The sequence below is a fragment of the Phyllopteryx taeniolatus genome, chromosome 2, assembly GCF_024500385.1.
Source record: "Phyllopteryx taeniolatus isolate TA_2022b chromosome 2, UOR_Ptae_1.2, whole genome shotgun sequence".
Taxonomy (NCBI): Eukaryota; Metazoa; Chordata; class Actinopteri; order Syngnathiformes; family Syngnathidae; genus Phyllopteryx; species Phyllopteryx taeniolatus.
The window spans coordinates 13,113,077-13,134,689 of record NC_084503.1 but is presented as its reverse complement, the minus strand read 5'-3'; the positions used below and the strand labels follow the sequence as shown (position 1 = coordinate 13,134,689).

At 39.9% G+C, this 21,613-nt stretch overlaps 1 protein-coding gene across 2 annotated transcripts in view; it reads left to right on the top strand.

Moving 5' to 3' along the window:
• Positions 1-21,613, top strand: part of ddb1 (damage-specific DNA binding protein 1) — a 53,373-nt gene extending 31,760 nt beyond the window's left edge. For both annotated transcript variants that reach the window (XM_061761468.1, XM_061761460.1), the window contains exons 16-27: positions 714-921; positions 2,016-2,111; positions 2,515-2,626; positions 5,880-6,003; positions 10,444-10,608; positions 11,087-11,181; positions 12,678-12,848; positions 14,355-14,464; positions 14,994-15,163; positions 17,335-17,437; positions 19,732-19,855; positions 21,030-21,613. In XM_061761468.1, coding sequence (XP_061617452.1) covers positions 714-921; positions 2,016-2,111; positions 2,515-2,626; positions 5,880-6,003; positions 10,444-10,608; positions 11,087-11,181; positions 12,678-12,848; positions 14,355-14,464; positions 14,994-15,163; positions 17,335-17,437; positions 19,732-19,855; positions 21,030-21,113 — 1,562 coding nt within the window. In that variant the 3' untranslated portion in view covers positions 21,114-21,613. The remainder of the gene's footprint in view (positions 1-713; positions 922-2,015; positions 2,112-2,514; positions 2,627-5,879; positions 6,004-10,443; positions 10,609-11,086; positions 11,182-12,677; positions 12,849-14,354; positions 14,465-14,993; positions 15,164-17,334; positions 17,438-19,731; positions 19,856-21,029) is intronic.

The window sequence follows — 21,613 nt, the reverse complement described above, 5'->3', positions numbered from 1 at the left end:
CAATTTTGAAAAATGACATTTCCATCCATTTTCCATAACACTTATCCTCACTAGGGTTGTGGGAGTGCTGGAGCCTATCAAAGCTGACTCTGGGGGAGAGGCAGGGTACACCCTGAACTGGTCGCCAGCCAATCGCAGGGCACATATAAGCAAACAACTATTCACATTCACACCTTTGGACAATTTAGTCTTCAGTTAGCCTACCATGCAAACTGGAGTACCCGGAGAAAACCCACGCAGGCACGGGGAGAACATTTAAACTCCACACTGGCGAGGCCGAATTTGAACCCAAGTCCTCTGAACTGTGAGGCAGATGTGCCAACCAGTCGATCACCGTGCTGCCATAAATCACATTTCATGTGTTAAAGTCATCTATTTGCATGTATTCCTCCCACAGTGGCCAAAATGAATTGCACAGCAATTTAGCTCATTTGGTAAACGCAGTCCTGGTTGTGCTGGGTTTTTGCATGTGCAAATCTTCGATATGTCTTCGTTGAATTCATATCTGCCAGATCAGGGTTTACCATTTGAAACTGTACTATAATGAACTGAACAGTACTGTACCCTCTGGCAGTAATGTTTATTACCTGACTGGAAACTTCTCTTCACACAAAAGTAACTTTCTTTACTGCAAGTGTTTAAATGGTTATCTTAAACTAAATTCCACATTTCAAACAAAAGATAACTTGGTGATTCAATTTCTATCACCGCAGGCACCCTGAGTGAGCGCAAGAAAGTCACCCTGGGCACACAGCCCACAGTGCTCAGAACCTTCCGATCCCTGTCCACCTCCAATGTCTTCGCCTGCTCTGACCGGCCCACTGTCATTTATTCTTCCAACCACAAGCTGGTGTTTTCTAATGTGAACCTCAAGGAGGTCAACTATATGTGCCCACTCAACTCAGAAGGCTATCCTGACAGGTCAGCATTTAATAGAACCGCAGATATTTTATCAGTCTAAACCTACAAGCTTCCCAACCAAGCGTAGTCTTGGGAGATTCCAACATTATACCGTAATTCCTCGTGTATAATGCGCATCTTTTCCCCAAAAAAATTGTCAAAAGTCAATAGTGCGCATTATACATGGGTATAGGGGAAAATGAAAAAAACCTTCACATTTTATAAATGTATGCCGCCATCTAGAGGTTATGAAAAAGCAGTACACTTTCATTCCAATATTCCACCGCCACCTAGAGGTTATGAAAAAGCTGCACACGTCCATTCCAATATGCCACTGCCACCTAGAGGTTATGAGAGGTGTACACTTGCATTCTACAATTCCACCGCCACCTAGAGGTTATGAACAAGGTGTAGCCTACACTTTCATTCCAATATGACAGGGGTACATATGACTGCATATATGTACAGTTGTGCTCATAAGTTTACATACCCTGGCAGAATTTGTGAAATAGTTTTTTTTAATACGACTGATGACAGAAAAACAACCATCATTAATTTCTTGATGGTTATGTTTTGTTTAATGATAATGCTTTTCTGAAATGCTTGACAGTTTAATTTGAATCCCATTAAAATAAAATTAAATGTTTCACCTGGCCCTTCGTTTTCTTTAAAGAATTGTACCCATTTTACAAATTCTGCCCGTTTCATCAAACATATGAGCACAACTGTGTGTTTTCTCATTTACTAAATAAAGGTAGGGCTGTGAATTTCAAAATAAGAGCAAGTAAATGAAAATAATTAAGTGTTCAAATAAAGTGCTTAACTTCAGAATAATTATTTTAAAAAAATTAATAATTAAAAATACATATAATTCATAATGTTTTGATCATATTGGTAGAAGCAAAATGATGCATTGTAAAAATGCATTATACATTGGTAGAAAGGTTTTCCAGAATTTTTAGGTCAACTTTGGGGGTGCGTATTTAACATGGGTGCGCATTATACACGAGAAATTACGGTACATTTTAACTTCAACCAAAACCTCAAGGTTTGAAACATTTCAGATGCATTTTAAAACGAAATAAATCTTTGACCAAATCTGCCCCTGATTACAGTCTGGCTCTGGCAAACAACAGCACTCTGACCATTGGTACCATTGATGAGATTCAGAAACTTCACATCCGTACTGTGCCTCTCTATGAATCCCCAAGGTCAGTCTTTGTTTCAGATTGAATTGAGTGAACAGTTGATTTTTGCCGGTTTGGTTAATTTTACCATCAGCTTCTGGTCCTGAACAGTTGATTTTTGCCGGTTTGGTTAATTTTACCATCAGCTTCTGGTCCTGTTATTTCTATTCGTGTTCTTGTTGCAAATCTGCCAAAGTACATTTTCGCTTTTCCTCCGTTTGTTGACAGAAATGACTCAGTGAAGAGTAAGAATTATTTGACAATCATTAAATTTAAAAACGGTTTCTTCCCTTGTGACTATGTTTTGTTTTTGTTACCTTTGTGTACTATTTTGCAATTCCCGTTCCCCCGCCCCCTTGTTTACCAGCCTCCTCTCACTGCTCTTTGTGTGTCCTCTCACCTCTTTCTTCTTTTGTTCAACCTCCAGGCGGATCTGTTACCAGGAGTTTTCACAGTGTTTTGGGGTTCTATCTAGCCGAGTGGAGATTCAAGATGTGAGCGGTACCACCTCTGTTGTACGACCCAGTGCAAGCACCCAGGTACTGTGTGTTGCATTATGTTAGGAGAATAAGCACCCAGGGGCTTGCTGCACAGCCATGCTGACGATGAGCAGTATTATACTGTAATGTGAGAGTGAGAGCTTGTTAGAGTAAGCTGAACCCATCGTACAGCTGGAACTATGTGCTCAAACCAAGATTTTTTTTTGTGTGCATATTTGTCATTTAAGTTTAGTTAGTAATGACATGGGAAATTTAACATTTGTAGTTGTGACTAATAATTACATAGTAGTTATGAGTTATTACTTATTTGTACATTTGATGTTGTTGCTGTTATAAATTGTCTAAGATTTCAAAGGATAGAACAATTATGTAACAGAGCAGCCTACATCTCTTCCAAACTTTTGATCTCTCCTTTCTTTATGTGCCAGTTTGAAAAATCAAAAGCCCAGTTAAGTGCAAAATAAACACACATTTTACCTTCATGTAGTACACTTATCTAAATGTTTTTTTCACTGAAATCTCTGGGCCCTTGAGTTGGCATTCAAGCTGTGGCTTTGACAAACACTGAACCAGCTTTTAAGCATAGTCCACAAATGTTCACAGGTCTCGAGACTGCGACCAAAATGGTCCCATATGCTCCCCTTTTTTCAGTGTGTGCGAGTAAAAATTTCATCTGGTCGCACTTGCGTTAGTGCATGTCATAATGCTCCTTAAACGCTGTCTCACTATATTTGACATAATGGTTGAAAGTTGCCGTCTTTTTCACTGCTTTAGTCAATCTCTTCCACCTTCACGATCTCCTTTCTGAAGAAAGAGCGCCTTCTTGTTAGCTTGAACGGTCAATGGGCGCGCACACGCAATCCGCCCCCTCGCCACGGCGAGAGCGAGCCTTGCAAGCCAGAGCGGTCCCCACTGTTGTCGGGCGAGGAGGTACCGCTGACAAAGGCGCAGCTAGTACTGATACCCACTCAGATTCATAATGAGATCACATTGATCTGACTCCTCCACTTTTTTTTTTATCAACACTTCTTCCTTAAATCGGATCTCCAAGTCGGCAAGGCAGACGAGTCTTACAAGCCCAACGTGGAATTCATGGTATCTGCTTCTTGCTTAAAACACACCCTGTATGGTTACGTATTGTTGTGCGTTTGTAAGGATAGGAAGCGCTGGCAGCACTCAACTCGGGCCTTACGTGTCATGAGCCTTATAAATTCCAACTCAGTGGAAATTGTACACGACATCACCCCACCGCGTCTCACTCCCCACACTGTAAAACATGGTGTTTGCTCAACTTAAAACAAAGTAACAATTTACATTGATCTATGTAACGCTATCTCTACTTAGCTAGATAAGCTTTGTTGGATATACTCAACACTAGCTAGATTGAAATACTTTCAAAATATCTGTGGAAATAGTCTTATAGTCTCTAATCTTAATATTTGTATTTTTTTTTTTATTATTATTTTTTTTTACTTTGAGACAACTAATTCTTTACATCGTGCGCACAGCAACAAAATCAAAGCATTTTTTCAAAAATGTTTTTTGCTGTATGCACTACAGAGAAATCCTAGTAATAGTACGTAATACTGACTTTGCCAAACCGGATCCTCTCAACGCCGTGGCTGCCCCCAAAAATTCTGTCCATGAAGGTAATGAACAGAATCGGTGACAAATCGCAGGAATTCAACACCCGCGAGTCGGACGTCTTTTAGGATTGCGACGAAAAAAAGTAATGTGTTTTTTTCACAAGAAGCCCAATCATCAGATTGAGAATAACCAGATAAACGGTCACTTATCATCGATGGAACACGGACACCCCCGAGCGGTGACCAAAAACACTGCAAGATAGACTCCTTGTTACTGTAACCCAAGTATTTTATATATATATATATATATACACAATAAAATTAAGGAAATCACGCCGGTACAAACGTGTACAAGTCTCCATGAGTACCCTGAATGTATGCTTTTATTTCTGTGTCATTAATATGTTGATTCTGCATGTTTTGTGATGATTCTGTTCATGAGGACTGTGCCATTGTTAGAAGCACAAAATATATTAAACAAAGAGACAGGACAGATGAAATAATTTTCTGTTTTAGGTCAATTAGGATTACAAAAAAAATTATAATTGTTAAATGCTAGAACAATGAGAGAATTTAAATTTCTATTTATTTGTTAAAAAATGTATTGGCTTTTATTTGATTTTGTCTTTTTTTTAAATTGTTTTTTATTTTATTTTTTTTTAGACAATGCAAGACAATACAGTCATGGCTAAAAACGTGCCAAGTTTTTAGCCATGATTTCTTTTCTTTTTTTTTTAAATTCTATTTTAATATATTCTTTTTTTTACTTAATTTATTTTATGATTCTTTTAAGTTATATTTAAAGTTTAGTTTCCATACTTAAATAACTAATAAGTTGTAAAATAAAGGCATAAATTGATTGGATTTACCCATTGATAAATGATAAATAACATACACGTATACAATTGAACTACCGGCTTTCGAAAGAAATCCGCAAATGTTGAACCATTCCACTATCCTTTCAGCACTATTTACTCCCCACAGCATGTGGTGTTCAACATGTCAAGAATCATAGCCACCCCGTTGGGACATGTTATATGAATTTACATTTACTACCGGAGTGCACAACTACTTTCCCATTTATCGTGGATGTGCTGAGGGGGCGGCAGTGCGGTTCGGCGTCTCACAGGGCAGAAATGCAGAGGGCGGCTGAGGCTCTGCAGAACGAAATTGAATAAAAACATGTTCTATTCGAGAGCGGCGTCACTGTGGTGTCAGAAGGCTCCTCCAGTATGAGAGGAGTTGGCGCAGTGATTTCAGTTTGCTTTTTTTGGTGGACTTATAATGGGGAACCCGGAGGAAGCTCTTTTTGCAGTGTCTTTGTGTCCCGGACTTTGAGATACATGAGAAAATACATGCTGCAACGTATTTCAAAAGGCACAGCGATGGACGGAGGTTTCTTTTGCAAATCAGAAAGATACATCTTGCCGAAGTTGCCGTGGTGTGGTCTACTTCTCCAGCGGGAAAACTTTCCTATTTACGTCCTGGTAGTTGCTGCGTCAGCACTTCCAAATTTGGGCACGCTGGACCGGGGCACCATGGTCGTTGCCACTCTGTCGCGCAGTCCTTTCACATTGAGCAAGTGCGGTGTGAAAAGGCCTTGAGTTCTTGCAGACAGAGATGTGAATCGCTATACAGACCTTATTATAATTCTCTTTTTATTAATTTCAGTACCTGTCCCATCTCATCAATCTACATCCTTCCAGGCTCTCTCCAGCAGCGTGAGCTCTAGTAAGCTCTTTCCCAGCAGCACTTCTCCCCATGAGACATCTTTTGGCGACGAGGTAGAGGTTCACAGTCTGCTAGTCGTGGATCAGCACACCTTTGAAGGTGAGACCGCCAGATGTACATTCCTTTTTTGATCTCAGCGCTGGCACCTTCATATGGTGCCTCTGCTCTGATTGGAAAACAATACGCTCTGCCTCGAGAATAATTATGGAGTTTATAAGGTCAATCCACACTGTATTTTCCTCAGCCTTGACATGACATTCATTCATCAACTATTATTTGCTCATACATATTAAAACAGGTGCAGCAACAAATTTGCATTTACTTGCTTCAAGATTGACTTTATCCTTAACTTGCTTTTAGGTCTCTTATGTATTAAACACAACCAATATTGGATTATTGCTCAACACTTATGTGGGCTCTGTTTTGTTTTGTAATGCAGATTTCCTTGCACACAGCCTTGCTTTAAAAAACCCAGGACTTCACATACCTGCATAAATTAGGGCACATATTACTTAAATAATTGTAAATGAGGGACCACCTCACCAGGTTGTGCCCACATGCGAATCCAATACATCAATTTTTTCCCATTTAATTATCCTTTTTCATTTTATATTTTTAATCAATATTTAGTATTCACGCTGGCATATTCCCATAGCACTCTTTATTTGCACTGTTGGCTAAAACTGACATGACAAAAGAAGTGCAAGTGCATGTTTGTTGTATAATCATTTTCAACTATGATTGTGTAATAACATTAAATATAGTCATTTTAAAGGGCTACTGAAATCGGCCACTCACTTAAACACACACTTCTTAGGCTAAATTTCTCAGCTGCTGCATTACTGATATTGGTCATGTCAAATATGTTTTATTGGATATATAATACTTATTCTGCTTGTGGCACCCCAGGGTGCCTTTGGCCTGTATGAAATACAAGCATTAAAAATGAAAGGTGTCCTTCCACAATAGGGGAAAATAAAACTACTTCCACAATATATCATCTTGTATTTTTACACACGCTGGAAATCACCAAGGCCGAAATAGACCAATTATTTATATATATATATATATATATTTTTTTTTTAAACAAGTATTAAGTATTACCTCCAAATGCTACTTGAGCGGACAAAGGCATGACCAAGCTTGTGTTTACTTTCCTATATTCTTTTACTGCAATTGGATTTTACATGGATTTTGCCACTGTGCAATGATACCGTCATACCCACAAGCCCTTCACGAGCACCTGAGCTCAACTAAACAAAGACAAGTCAATTGGTGAAGTAAATCTATTCAGTACGTTCACTCAAAAGATTTGTTTGCAAAATGACACAACACTACTGAAGCCCTGTTTCACGCTCAAAGAAGAAAAAAATAAGATTCTTGTTCATTCTTTGTGCAGCACAGTGGTTGGGAACCCTGGTGTATGGTGTGCACAGAATATGCATAAGGGAATCCCGACAGCCATCATCTGAAGTGTTTAGTTAACGACCCTATTGTAAACACCTACGTTGACAACGCTTTGTCACTGGATACCGACACCAGTTTTATTTTCCACTCAGTTAAACCACAGGCATCAAACAGTAGCAGAAATCCATCAACTACAGTGCATCCGGAAAGTATTCAGAGCGTTTCACTTTTTCCAACGTTACCACCTCATCCTAAAATGGAATAAATATTTTTTGCCCCTCAATATTCAACACACAACACCCTATAATGACACGAAAAAAAACATTTTTTGAAATGTTTGCAAACGTATTAAAAATAAAAAATTAAGACATCACATGTATGTGCAGTCCCCTCCAAAAGCATTGAAACAGCAAGGTCAATTCCTGTTTTTGTTGTTGTATAGTGAAGACATTTGGGTTTCAGATCAACAGCTGAATATGAAACAGAAGTTCAGAATTCCCACTTTTGTTTCATGGTTTTTGCATCTAGATGTGTTAAATAACTCACGATAGAGCACCTTTTGTTTGAAGCCACCCACTTTTCAAGTATTGGAACATGTGACTGATGGGTGTTTCTCGTTGCTCAGGTGTTGCCTTTTAGATTGATTGCTTAAACATTAGATAGTGCTTGTGTTTGGCTTTGGGTTTCACCTGTGTAAACAGCATTTGCTGTTAAGCAAACATGAATACCAGAGAGCTGTCTATGGGAGAAAAACAAACCATTTGAAGCTGAGAGAAGAGGGAAAATCGATCAAAGCTATTGCACAAACGTTGGGCATAGCCAATACAACAATTTGGAATGTCCTGAAAAAGAATGTACTGGTGTGTACTGAGCAACAGACATAGAATAGGTCGGCAAAGGGTGTCAACAGCAGTTGATGACAGAAATTGTGAGAGCTGTGAAGAAACACCCAAAGACAACAGTCAAGTGACATCACTGCCAACCTCCACAGGGCAGGGATGAAGGCATCACAACATAACAAAATACTTAATCTGGGGGAAAAGCGGAAGGTCTTAGACTGGCTAAGTCAATCACCGGACCTTAACCCAATAGAGCATGCATTTTAGGTCCTGAAGGGTGAAACCCCCAGTAACAAGAGGCTATGGAAAAGGCCTGGAAAAACATTTCAAATGAAGAATGAAATAGTGTAGTGAAGTCTTTGTGTTGCAGGCTTGATGCAGTTATTGCAAGTAAGGGTTATGCCACCAAATATTAAATTATTCACTTTAAGTTAATTTAATAATGTCACAATATTTCTGCTCACTTGAAAAGTGGGTGGCTTCAAACAAAAGGTGCTGTGTCCTGAGTTGTTCAACGCATCTCGATGTAAATACCAAGAAATGAAAGCTGGAGTTCTGAACTTCTGTCTCATATTCATCATTTGATCTGAAACACAAATGTCTTCAGTATACAACAAAAACACTTTGTTGATGCACCTTTGGCAGTAATTACAGCCTCAAGTCTCTTTGAATATGATGCCACAAGCTTGGCACACCTATCTTTGGGCCTCCTCTCTCAAGCTCCGTCAGGTTGGATGGAGAACGTCTGTGAACAGTCATTTTCAGATCTCTCCAGAGATGATTGATCGGAATCAAGTCTGGTCTCTGGCTGGGCCACTCAAGAACATTCACAGTTGTCCTGAATCCACTCCTTCGTTGTCTTGGCTGTGTGCTTAGGCTCGTTGTCCCGTTGGAAGGTAAACCTTCGGTCTCATCTGAAGTCCTGAGCGCTCTGGAGCAGGTTTTCATCCAGGATGTCTCTGTACATTGCTGCATTCATCTTTCCCTCAATCCTGACTAGTCTCCCAGTTCCTACTGCTGAAAAACATCCCTACAGCATGATGCTGCTACCATCATGCTTCACTGTAGGGATGGTATTGGTCAGGTGATGAGCAGTGCATGGTTTCTTCTAAACCAAAGAGTTCAGTCTTTGTCATCGTCTTTCTCATGGTCTGAGAGTCTTTCAGGTGCCTTTTGGCAAACTCCAGGCAGGCTCCCATGTGCCTTTCACGGAGGAGTGGCTTCCGTCTGGCCACTCTACCATACAGGCATGATTGGTGGAGTGCTGCAGAGATGGTGGTCATCTCCCTGACTAAGGCCCTTCTCGCCCGATTGCTTAATTGAGACGGGCAGCCAGCTCTAGGAAGAGTCCTGGTGGTTCGGAACTACTTCCCTTTGCGGATGATGGAGGCTACTGTGCTCATTGGAACTTTCTAGCAGCAGAACATTTTCTGTACCCTTCCCCAGATTTGTGCCTTGTGACAATCCTGTCTCGGAGGTCTACAGACAATTCCTTTGACTTCATACTTGGTTTGTGCTCTGACATGCACTGTCACCTGTGGGACCTTATATAGACAGGTGTGTGCCTTTCTAAATCATGCCCAATCAACTGAATTTACTGCAGTTGGACTCCAATTAAGCTGTAGGAACCGCTCAAAGATGATCAGTGGAAACATGACTCACCCGAGCTAAATTTTGAGCTTTGTGGCAAAGTCTGTGAATACTTATTACATGGTCATTATGGGGTGTTGTGTGTCCAATTTTGAGGAAAAGAATGAATTTATTCCATTTTGGAATAAGGCTGTAACATAACAAAATGTGAAAAAAAGTGAAGTGCTGTGTATACTTTCCGCATGCACTGTATGTTCTGCACTGTTTTATTCCCCCCCAAAATTATTATTCCAAATAAAATCTGAGCTGTATTTCCTTAGCTAAAAGCAGGCAAGTGGCTCATGGTCTGTACTGCAAAATGTTTGGTACACCAATGCGGAGTAACACAATCTGAATCTGGTGCTCTTTTAATGTTTTCAGTGCACCTGTGTACCTCTTATGTGCATCTATATCTATAACAGTGTAATTATAGCAAGAAAGCAGTAGCTAAAGCCAGTCACACTATGGTGAAAACCTTTTTGGGACAAAACATGTTACCAGGCGTGAATCAAATCACATGCACAGTCCAAAATTTGGATTTCTACTTTTCCGTCTGACTTTCTTTGCACGGTAAAACTATTTGCTGCCAAAAACACGACATTCACATTTGAAAGACTTAAGCATCGTGCTGCTCTAAAATATTTTTGTTGTGCGTTTTTATCAGTGCTTCATGCCCATCAGTTCCTCCCAAGTGAATATGCCCTCAGCATGGTGTCCTGCCGACTGGGAAAAGACCCATCAGTCTACTTCATCGTCGGCACTGCCATGGTCTACCCAGAGGAGGCTGAGCCCAAGCAGGGACGTATAATTGTCTTCCACTACACTGACGGTAAGTATAGGCTTGTTGTCTGTCTTTTCCAAATACAGGCAAACTAATCTTAATGTTTTTTTTTTCTTTTTTGCAACCATACGCTGTTTGTCTTCACATCTATCTCATTTTTCTTTGCTTTTGTCATAGTATAGCCGGTTTCATTTTCTTATCCATTTTGTCCTTTTTCTTCACTCAGGGACACTTTGTCCTACCATGCATGCTCTTGTTTCGCTTCTCACTTAATCACTGCTTATCACTTCTGATCAGACGTGTCCCTCACCCCTACAACTTCATTTCCTTTCATGCTGCATACTTTCCAAGGTGTATTGCCTGCTTCGCACACTTGTACCAGTGGTGCACAACTCATTGATTGTTTTTGTTTTTAAATGTTTTATTTATTTATTTATTTATTTATTTTACACGTCTGTAGTTGAGCTGTGCTTCACTAAGATCTAGTAGTCCAGGTTGAAGCTGACTGGCATTCTCCTCCCTTTAGGAAAGCTACAAACTGTAGCAGAAAAGGAGGTGAAAGGAGCTGTCTACTCAATGGTTGAGTTCAATGGCAAACTCTTAGCCAGTATCAATAGCACGGTAATCACTGCTTCAGTAATTCAGACATAACACTTGACTATTTCTTTGTCGTAAAAGTGAAGACAGAACAGTATATTGCGAATAACCCTCATAAAATTTGAAGGTCTACTTAAAAGCTAAAGGGTCATTCACACTGGAATTTTATTTTTCATTTAGTTTTTAAAAAGTACGGCAAACAAACCACAAGTTTTTAACATAATCCCCATTTTGACAGAGTCGCATACCTGAACGAATTATCATTTGCTGACTTTAAAAAAAAAAAAAAACATCTTAATTTTTGAGGAGGATAACAGTTCTGAACCCATACATGCATTAACATGCACTTGTGTATTATGACAAATAGTTGCATAAATGCCTAACAATATGTAAATAACAATATACGATGAAGCCTTGGCATTTTATCTCCAAAACACTCACGACCCATAAAGTATACTTTTATATTTACTCTGACATAAAGTTGCTCAAATAATGTTAATTAAATTGTTGTAATGAGTTACTGTGACTCTACATACTCTTAAAAAGTCAGTTATTAGAATATAAATATATATTACAAAAAAAATCATTTTTGTAACCGTAAAACTACATTTGATCATCATTTCATCTGCTCAAACTCATTCAGACTAGTAACCAAATTCCGCCAGAGCCAGTACTGTATGTCGTCTCCCTCCTACAAATTTGGATGCTATAACCACAAGGCTGTGACTGGTGAAAGAGCGCAAGAGCCAGAGGTGGGTTGGAGAAGTGCCTCCTCAGTCATTTTGAAGTCTTGCGTTCCAAATAGATTTATCTGGTATAGATTGTTCTGTGAAACCCCTGACACAGTGTGAAAGAAACTACTCCCACACTACTGCCGTGTAATGCCAAACTTATCCATGCTGCGTTGTAGCTAGACTAAAAGGATTAAAGCCTGAAAAGAAGCCTCATCTTAAGATAAAAATCAAAAAGTCAGGGCTTGCCGATTTGTGAAACTCAGGCGGCCTCATTTTGTACAACTGCTTACTGAACAAATAGTTTAAACATAAATCACTTTGCACTCCCCCAAATAAGGTATTAAACTAAAAGGTGCATTTGAGTCAATTAACAGAACACGTCTTTGTTAATTATGATTCCTTCATACATTGTTTTGATAAATTATATACTTAAAAAATGTCCATCCAGCTGACTATTGCATTTATCTAACTTTGGACTGCAGGATGATTATTACCTTAATTATTACCTGGTGTCTTGGCAGTTATGTGGAGCAGGAAATCTTACATATTCAACCTCAATAGTGTGAAATGCCGAGGGGAATTATCAATTACCTGGCTACTTAGTATGGATTCTTCTTATAAGTCAGACAAATCAACAGTTTATTGTCACGATTGCTGAGGCGCACCGTATCCAAAATAATAGCCTGCTCTACTTGCAAATTCAGCACCTACATTAAACACCAGCACAGCTAAATAATTCAAGCTTGTTCATAAAACAAACAATTGCTCACCTTGAGTGTGTTTCAGGTCCGTCTGTATGAGTGGACGGCCGAGAAAGAGCTACGGACCGAGTGCAACCACTACAACAACATTATGGCCCTTTATCTAAAGACCAAAGGAGATTTTATCTTGGTGGGAGATCTGATGAGGTCCGTCTTGTTGCTGGCATACAAACCCATGGAGGGCAACTTTGAGGAGGTACTACGGCACCATGAACGCTAAAAGGGTTCAACAGTGTATTTATTAATATATTTATTAATATTTGATTTTATAGTTATCAATATATTTTTGTTTTTTAATGTTTATTTTGATTGTTAATTTGGCCAATGAAATTTTTTATTTTGTTTTTCTCCTCCAGCAGTAACATTACCAGCATACACGTATCCCTCCCAGCCTTTTAGCAAGCAACTCAAACGCAACTCGATTTGAGATGGAAAGATTAAAAGAATTTACAATGAGCCACACGTGGAGCTCACACTGAACGGCTAAGCTCAGAGTACTATGTAAGATGCAAATAGAAACTATAATTTAAAATTAAATACAAAAAAACAGTTACTCAATTTCATCCAAATGATGGATTTGGAGTTATGCTTCTGAGACTTTAACACTTGTATAAGATCTAATCACGCATATTGAAGACATAGTTCTTATACCAGTTTAATTTCTTCTCATTGTAACATTTGTGTGCAGAATTATAGATATTTTCTTTCAAAACAAATCGAGGTGACAATGTTTGCACATCTACATTTTAAACGAAAAATGGTATTGAAAGTCCAACTGTTTTGTAACTGTAGAAATTGCAGAGCTTATACATACAAATGACCCCACATTTTAAAATTATACAGCACACATGGTGCCAGATTACACTTATTGTCTTCACTCAGCCAACATTCCCTACCACTGCAACCAGCACCCCAATGAAGGGCTACTGAAAAGGTGAATGGTGCCACCTGAAAAGGAGAATGGTGCCAGTCTATTTACAATGGGTGACAAAATGCATACTGTACAGAACTTAACTGAACTGCTTGGTCGAAATGAGGCTTTACTTATCCGAGATCAGGGCTTTACGTTAACCCTGGTCAACTAGCCAAACGCCGGTGGATTTCAGCAATTCCTAGTAACATTGCCTCTCCCACTAGCCACTTTGGCAGGTTGAGTTTTGTGAACTATGGCATGTGTTGTGCAGGCAACCTAGAGGCACTGTGGCTTTGATGATGATATTCTTTACTTCAAAGGGCAATGACATGCATTACCCACTAGACTGCACAAGTGAGCGACGAGGCAGAAAATCCCATGCCACCTTCGTAGGTGGTTGCTGAAACAGTGAGCATTAGAACATCTCTGTCCTTGCAAAGTGTTTCCACACACTGGACCATAATGGTAATGGTGGCCTGATAGTTTCATAGACAGGCCAACGTAATCAAGTAACACTTTACGTCTTTAAAAGTGCTCCAAAAAATGTTTGAAATCACACGCATCTATATAAAGTCTGCCGTGCTTAAATCCTAGTATCGATACAATTGATTGATCACCTTCTAAAACAAATTTAAATCGATTTATTTCATCCGGAAGGCCAACTTGTCGAGCACAGATCGATGCAGTTGGATCCTAGGGATATAAATCGATTTATTGATGTAGTGACTGAATCGTTACACCTCTATTACTTATGGATGGTCAGATGCTCATATCTCGCATGTTTCATAGATCGCTCGGGACTTCAATCCCAACTGGATGAGTGCAGTGGAAATCCTGGACGATGACAACTTCCTTGGGGCAGAGAATGCCTTTAATCTGTTTGTTTGCCAGAAGGACAGGTGAGAAGCTGAATGGGGGCGAGCAATACAATTTAATTTTTTTTTTAATCAAGTTTGAATCAAATGTAGTACTGTACTAATTCTTTATGAGAAGACTGTGTTTCTGTATATTTCCAGTCTTAGTTATTTTTGTTCAGTTTTACTTTGAGACATCCAAGGCAGAAGATTAATTCTCACTAATTTAGCATTACACAAGTGATGTTTTTGTTTGTATGAAAAATGATTTGATTTATGCCATCACTTGTTATCTACCTAATACCGGTTGGACCTTTATTTTTGTATGTATTTTTGTCTCTCTTGCTGATGCTCTCTCTACTACTCCTCACCTGGTTATCCATTTCTGCTGCTATTTTCTGACCTTTCCAAAGCCTCTCATATCTCTGGTCCTCATGTTTTTCGTCAGATGAATCAATCACCTCGACATAATAGCTTGAGACAACATCCTTTATTGCGTTTGACGTCTTTTCCCCTTGTTCAACGTGTCTGTCCTGTAACAACTGCGATTACGATTACATATTCTTTCTGCCAGTGCGGCCACCACAGACGAGGAGCGTCAGCACCTCCAGGAAGTGGGGCTCTTCCACCTTGGAGAATTTGTTAATGTCTTCTGCCACGGCTCGCTAGTACTGCAGAACTTGGGAGAAAGTTCCACGCCCACCCAAGGCTCTGTTCTGTTTGGAACAGTCAATGGCATGATTGGTAGGCACCGTCACAAGAATATCAATTTTCATGAGTCATTTTTTTGTCTGTGTTGACCCAAAGTCAAAAATCATGCCCTGTCATATTGTTGTAAACGTGTGTGAGGTCTTATATAGCATCACATTGTCTCAAAGAAGCTCAAAACAATAACAATTACAATTTTAAAATGGGAACGTGGTATATAAGCCCCTAGAGTCTTGGCTAGCAGATGTGAGATGAACCTAACTTCAGACTTTTCACCCACTTGTTTCTCCCCATCTTACATCTCTGAGGAAGGTTTAACAGGAAATAAGAACTATCTTTGTAACTTTGAATAAAAATGCTGCCATTATATGTTCTGTAGAAATATCACCCTTTTAGCCTTGTTGTCCCTGAAAACTGTTGAGACTGTGATGTATCTGATACTTCTGGGAAAGAGGTGAAGGCCAACAAGTACACACAAACTTAAGTAAACTTGCCTTGTTGGATGGATTTCATATGATCGAGAAAAGATTTAACCATTTTCATTGTCTTTCGTTTCATGTAGAACTTTACCACTTAGTTGTTTTTTTGTTGTTGTTGTTTTTAGTATTCAAATATTTTTTGAATACTAAAGATACTATTAAGATGTCGGTCCGACGTGGCAGGCCCAAAACGTATTGTGAGGGTCTGCTGGGAACTGTCAGAATGAGTTTCAACTCCCACCTCCGACAGAGCTTTGCTCATGTTCCGGGGGAGGCGGGGGACACCATGTTCCCCGCCTCCATTGCTGAGGCGGCCGACCGGAGCTGTGGCCGTAAGGTGGTCGGTGCCCGAACCCGTTGGTGGACACCAACGGTGAGGGAATACTTTGAAGACCTCCTCAATTCCACCGACACACCTTCCCATGAGGAAGCAGAGTCTGGGTTCTCTGAGGCGGGCTCTCCTATCTCTGGGGTTGAGGTCACCAAGGTGGTTAAAAAGCTCCTCGGTGGCAAGGCCCCGGGGGTGGATGAGATCCCTAAAGGCTCTGGATGTTGTGGGGCTGTCCTGGTTGACACCCCTCTGCAACATCGCGTGGACATTGGGGAAGCGGGTGAGGAGCCCTCCCTATAAAAACTGCCCCCTCTGAGTCGAACAAATGATCAAATAAAATCAGACAGTTTTTTGGGGGTTTCTTGTTTTGTTTTTTACATTTAATTTACCTGTTTTGTCTGTTTCTGCTTGTTGCAGACAAGTTCACAGTAACATATTTTTCAAATAGTGCGACCAAATCATGTCATGCTGCGACCAACTGAAAACGTTGGTTGCACCAGTGCAAAAGTTAGTGTGGAGCCCTGTAGAAGAAAGCAGCCTTGTGGTCATTTCTCCAATTTAAGGCACTTAACTCTACATAGGATACTTCCAGCTCCTTCCCTCAGGTAGGCCCTGTCGATCAGTGCTAACTAAAACAAGCACACATTCCAACAGCTTCTTCCCTCTTGCCATTAAATTGCTTGCGGACTCTGCATCATTTGCACAACTTGGAGTTGTATCACCATTACCACATTACTGATAACTTTTCATTGCTCAGTGACTCCCAGTAGTGTGTTTTTATATGTCAAAAGTACTTTTTGTCACAATAGCTGCCTATTGTCGTACTAGAGCAGCTCTAACTAGCGGAGACAAATTCCTTGTGTGTTTTTGACATACAGTACAGTAGCAAATAAAGATGATTCTGATGAAAAGTCAGTATTTGATATCAGAGGCGTCACACAAACTGTCAGGAGGATTATCTTCCAACTCAGTGCCACTCATCATCTTTAAGTAGCTGTAGATATTTCAATGCAGATTATGTCCCCCAGTGTATCAGAATAATGCAGAAGTACTGCACTCTCAAAGCCTTGCAATTGTAAAATTTTGCACGGAATCACAATGAATTATTGAATGTTATGAAATTATGTTACTTTTCACTCTCCACGAAGTAGTTCTGGCATGCAAGCATGAAACTTGCATTATGAGAAACGCAGTCCGTTTAACAATTATTTTATTTATTTATCATATAAAGTGTTTTGAGATTACACGAACAGTGTGACAAGGTTTTTGTCTCCCTGAATCAAAAGTCTTTATTGTTTGATACTCTGGCTTGGTGATACCTTCACTGATGCATGGTACTCTTTAAGTTACCTCTAAATACTGTGTGTTCTTTCCTTTGTCTTGAATGTGTGTGTTAGGACTGGTGACCTCCCTGTCTGAGGGATGGTACAGCCTTCTCCTGGACCTTCAGAACCGCCTCAACAAAGTCATCAAGAGTGTGGGCAAGATTGAACACAGTTTATATCCTTTTTTGCGTGTTCACGCGTATGCCTGCCATCTGTTACAATGAAGGATACAACACATAGTCCCCACACTTTCCTCAAGGAGGGTGAGTTGGTGCGTGTACTACGTGGTATTGAAAAGGTCATACATTTAAATGACAACACTGATTTTTGTAATTTTGTTTATATACGTTTTACAACTTCCTATGTAATAGCATAGCGGATTTTACGATGTTCTTCCAAAAGTAAACTATTTGAGACTGAATAAACAGGGCCTCTGCTGGTTGCAGCAATGGTGCATACCATTTTCCCTTAATTGCTTGAAGGCCCAATTAATCAACAAACAATTCTTAGTCTTATCAGTTAATCGATTATAGTGAAGAGACAAAGTCCTGCTGCAAATCCACAAGTATCTGATGCCCTCACCCCCCAATTGCCGATAGATGCCACAAGATGATGGCAAAGTACTACTTATGTCTAAATGAGGCTCTTCTACTTGCATCAACGTAGTGCCTTGGTATCAAGATGCCAAAAGATCTCGCCAAAGCTATGAAAGTATTTACCCTGAGGCCAATAACGACGTAAAGGTGAGCTCTTCAGGGAATAACGAAGGATAGGTCCCACAAAAAAAAAAAAAAGAAAAAAGACCTGCGATATACAGTATAATACGATGTAAAATAACACAGGATCAGTGTTAGGAACGTTAATTTTCTACGAGAACTAGTACAAAGCTCAGTTCAGAGTTCCAAATTTGTTCCTAGTTCCTAATTTGGAATATATATATATTATTATTCTCTCAATACGGTCTGTTGCAGCTGGCACGGTGACAGAGTGGTTTGCACATCTGCCTCACAGTTCTGGGGACCGGGGTTAAAATCCCAGTCCCACCTGTGTGGAATTGGCATGTCCTCCCCGTGCCTGGGTAGTTTTCTCCGGGCACTCCGGTTTCCTCCCAAATCCCCAAAACATGCGTGATAGGTTGATTGGTTGGAGACTAAATTACCCGTAGGTGTGAATGTGAGTGCGAATAGTTGTTTGTTTCTATGTGCCCTGCGATTGGCTGGCGACCGCTTCAGGGTGTACCCCGCCTCCCGCCCGATAGCTGGGATAGGCTCCAGCAGCCCGCGACCCTAGTGAGGAGAAGCGGTAAAGATGGACTGTATGTTGCCGACACGGCCTAATTCCCTCAAAATACTGGCATTTCATTTTCCCATTGTTACCACCCATTCAGTCCACACTAGTGCTTTCACCCTACAATCTTAAAAACGTGGAAAAACCTGTTGCTTAAATGTTTTTTGTTTTGTTTAATTAGGAATTTAAAAAAAAAAAAAAAAAGGACTCTCGTCCTCATTGTGCAAACAAAAACACACAACACAGTATGACAGGAACGATGGTGAAATGACATTGATAACTTTGCATTCCCAGTATCTCTGGCTGACTATATTAACAAAATATTTTCTCATCTACCCTTATATAACAAAAGAAAAATTCCATATTTTCACCGTGTGAGCGCATAGTGTTTTAACTACAGCATCCTGATACAAATAATGTCCTAGTAATCTATTTTTACAATTGGTTGCTGTATTACAAAAGAATCAAGGAACATATTTACTCCCATTAACAGTGTCGCTGAGCGCACCTCGTCCACTCTGCAGCTGCGGCGTGCCTGCCCACAGTAGTTTAATTTTGAAGAGCGAAATAGAAAATGCATCACATTGTTTCCCGCATCCTCTTTCATAGCTATCATTCAAGATCAACACTCTGGGCTGCTCCCTGTGTTGTTTGAAGCATTATAATGTACTGTAACATGGTTGCTTATCTTATTAGTATGTCCAAACAGGTGCCTCTGCTGGTCACTTTCAATATTACAGTTGATTCACTGTATATTACAGTCAACCAACATCGCAGCAGACCTTGGGATGTGACTATTGCACTATTGTTATTCATTACTTTTTTTTTTTTTTTCTTTCTCAAGGTAGTGATGCAGCTGACCGGTAGGGCAGCACCCCAAGTGTCCTTATTGACCAGCCGCCACTGCATACATTGTGATGACGATGCTCAAAACACTATATTGTGCAGCCCTATGCTGAACTGTGAATGAGCTGGGGTTCACTGTCATTGATGAGAATGCCTATTCCAAATAGTAACTGTCATTCACTGACCACTTTCCTGAAAAGTATCAGTCCAGTGTATAATTTCACATAATAGGATGGTTTTAGTAAACCTGAGGTGAAACAAGCTTTAATTATCGCATGAGTACCATCTTCAGACAGAGCAGCTGCATTGCATTGGTTGCCCTTGACATTGCCGCACCTGGAGGTCCTTCCACACGGAGCGAAAGACGGATCAGGCCACAGGATTCATCGACGGTGATCTGATTGAGAGTTTCCTGGATCTAGGCAGAGCCAAGATGCAGGAGGTCGTCAGTACACTACAGGTAGGTTAGATCATCTTTATCTTCAACAGATTAATTCATTCATACGCTGTGTCGCCATCATATTAATTCTGTCTTTTGGAGTGGACATGCACAATTGTGTGAATGCTTTTCTCAGCCCAAACATTTAACTACTTCTAAAATATTGGACCAATCCTGCATGATCTTGTACATAAAATCAATAGATGAAGTGTGGTTAAAGCAGCATAAGGAAGATGTCGTCCTAAGTGCCCTATCACATTGCTGCCATGTCACCCCTGTACTGCATAGTGCCTAAGGTGGAATATAATATTTGCATTCTATCCAATATGGGTTGGAATTGGAGTGTAACTCGGTATACAAAATTAATGCAGTATATTGCCAAAAAACAACGATATGATAATACAGCAATGAAGGATAACCAATTTATTATCTCCCTGTCACGATAAAAAAAAAAAAAAAGGTATTATACCAAAAACAATCATGATATACAATATTGTTGTTGTTTTTTGAAAACAATAAGGTCTGCCCTCGAGCTGCAATACTGTGTGGTAGGTCTACTGAAGACGAGCCCTTCCCCTGTCAATCAAATATAGCTTGACGTTCGCTGTAGTCAACTACTAGCTGAATCACGTGTGCTACTGAAGTTAATAAACAGTTAACTTTCCCGTGTTTGTGTTAATTGGAGACTAACACACACAACAACTCTGAGAGAGGCGCTGATGGTTTAAATGACTTCGCTGCAGTGGAGTGAGCTGTTTAGCTACTTAGCTCACTAGCTTGTTAGCTCGCCGTCTAACAAACATAATAAACAGTTAACTTTCACATGTGTTAATTGGGGACTTTACTGCAACTACTTTTCCTGTTCACATTTAAAACATGAATGTCACTGAGCAGATATACTGTGTGCCGCTGCCCTGTTTGCCTCGTGTGTGCTAGCTGTGGCACTGCTCTGGGTTTATTTTCTTATATTTTGGCCAAACCAACTGGTGAAGTATGAATGCAAAGTGTGAAATTGTCACATGTACTATATTTCATAGTTTTCATTTTGAAAACAATAAAGGATCAAATTGTGTAGCTAGAAATCTATGAAGCAAAGCTGTCCTTGGCCTTCCATGTACTTGATTATCCCATAACCAGCATTGACGAGCTTTGTCTCAAGTATGATGGTCCACTATTTGATGTGGTTCAATTCCAGATCGATGACGGCAGCGGCATGAAGCGTGAAGCCACGGTGGACGAGGTCATTAAGATTGTCGAGGAGCTGACAAGGATCCACTAGCCTTTCAAGGCCCGCATACACCGAGAAAAATTATCCTCTCGAGAAATGAATTAGAAAATGTGTTTGGTCCTTGCAGAAGTGTAAATAATTATAAATAAGCAATTTGTGCATGTTTGTCAGGGGTTGAGTCCTTGAAGGTGCACCTGAATTGAACTCTTCATTTTGAAAAGAATCTCCTGGCGAAGCATAGCATCCAATAAAAAAAAGGCCAAAGCGAAGATAATGGTCTGAACGTGTGTGGCTGCGTTAGTGTGGAAAGTGTGAGTAATAATAGAGAAAAAAACTATTTCCCTCACCAAAAAGTATTTTTAGCACATTTGTGACAGTTCCGAGTAGGTTAGCAAGACCTTTTGACTTCACAATTAAAATCTAACCGCTTTTCACATGTCCAAGGTTATCAAAGTCTGAACAACAAAAAAGAGGAAAAATGATAGATTTATAGATATTTTTGTCTGTGTGATGTTTTCTTCATTCTAATAAACATTGCTTTAGTACTGTTA